Below are 1653 nucleotides of genomic sequence, written 5' to 3' on the forward strand. Positions count from 1 at the left end.
GAGTGTGGGTACAACCGCGGACCACCGGCAACAGCCAAGGACATAGCTACAGCTGGACGCGCCGCAATGTCAGTGTGCATCAAAACACCCGTATGCCTGGCAACAACCGTGTAGGCACAGCTACAGATGTAGCAACAGCCACAGAGGTAGGAACAACGTGAGAGCAACAACCACACATGTAGGAACAACCTGAGAGCAACAACCACACAGGTAGCAACAACCTGAAAGGAACAGCTACACAGGTAGCAACAACTGCAGATGTAGCAGCAACCTGGAACACAACCACACACGTAGCAACAACTGCACATGTAGCAACAACTTGAACACAACAGTCGCACAAGTAGCAACAATCTGAAAGAAACCACCACACACTTAGCAACAGTTGCACATGTAGCAGCAACCTGAAAGCAACAGCTGCACATGGAGCAACAGCTGCACAGACAGCAACAACCACACACTTAGCAACAACCTGAAAGCAACAGCCGCCTATGGGGCAACAACCTGAGAGCAACAGCCACATATGACATGCAGCAACAACCTGAAAGCAACAGCGGCAAACAGCAACAACCGCACAGGTAGCAACAACCAGACACATAGCAGCAACCTGAAAGCAACAGTCACCCACGTAGCAACCATCGTCCACGCAGCAACACCCGTATTTGCCCATAGCCATGGCAGGAAGACACACCCCCAGCAACAACCGTAGCTACAGCCGTCCATTCCCCACCGCTCCCACCGTTTCACCGCACACCCCCGCTGCTTCCAGGCACACCCCACCCCACCACAACCCCCTCCAACCCCCACGCGGACACCGAGACCCAACCCAACGCCAACACCCCATCCCGGTACACCCCAACAGGCAACAGCTCTCCAAGTACAGCTGTGCCACCTCCATCCCCGCCTTGGTTCTCCACCCAACCCACCATGCCCAAGTAGGGTCTGAACAGCAGGCACGGGTGAAGGGGTGGGGGTCCCTCGGCTCCCCTCCCATCCCCCTCCCCGCAGGACCCCCGTGGCCTCGGGGACATCGCCGGGGACGAGGAGGTGGTTCCTCACCACGATGAGGTTCCACATCCGGGCGGCCTCGGCCACCAGCGTGGAGACGCTGCTACAACCGGGCATGAGGATGATCTTGATGGGGTCGTTGTAGAGAAGCTCGTAGAGGTACTTGGTGGCCTGGCCGGGGTCACACTGTGGGGGGGGGACGACACACAAGGGGGTTGGGGACAAGGGGAGCGGCTGCTGGGACACCCACCTTCTCCCAGTATAACCCACTGGTTGCCCCCCAGCTCCATCCCAAAGACTCTTCAAGGGGGACCCAGGCGTCCGGGCATCCGTGGTTTGATCCATCAGCTTAGAGGACCCAGGTGTCCGGGAAATAGGGGGGGGGGGGGGGCCGCCCCGGGCCCCCCCCCCAGCCATGCCCTGTTCTTTCTTTGGGGTCTATGAATAATTCAGGGCACGAATGGTCCGGAAAAGGAGCCAGGCACCGTTGCCATGACAACCCAGTGGCAGACCCAGCAGCATCCGCTGCCGTGGCAACCAGGCAGTACCAGTAAAGGGGGGGGGGGGTCCCCCCCCCCCCCCCCCCCCCCAGCCATGCCCTGTTCTTTCTTTGGGGTCTATGAATAATTCAGGGCACGAATGGTCCGG

At 59.2% G+C, this 1653-nt stretch overlaps 1 protein-coding gene across 1 annotated transcript in view; it reads right to left on the bottom strand.

Annotated features, from left to right (window-relative positions):
- GABBR1 (gamma-aminobutyric acid (GABA) B receptor, 1) overlaps nucleotides 1-1653 on the bottom strand; it is a 14670-nt gene that overhangs the window by 10050 nt on the left and 2967 nt on the right. The window contains exons 4-5 of the mRNA XM_010569925.1: nucleotides 1276-1330; nucleotides 1057-1191 (exon numbers count right to left, since the gene is read on the bottom strand). Of these exons, the coding sequence (XP_010568227.1) occupies nucleotides 1057-1191; nucleotides 1276-1330 (190 nt within the window). The remainder of the gene's footprint in view (nucleotides 1-1056; nucleotides 1192-1275; nucleotides 1331-1653) is intronic.

The sequence above is a fragment of the Haliaeetus leucocephalus genome, unplaced genomic scaffold (genome assembly GCF_000737465.1).
Source record: "Haliaeetus leucocephalus isolate CR32 unplaced genomic scaffold, Haliaeetus_leucocephalus-4.0 Scaffold282, whole genome shotgun sequence".
In the NCBI taxonomy this organism is placed as follows: domain Eukaryota; kingdom Metazoa; phylum Chordata; class Aves; order Accipitriformes; family Accipitridae; genus Haliaeetus; species Haliaeetus leucocephalus.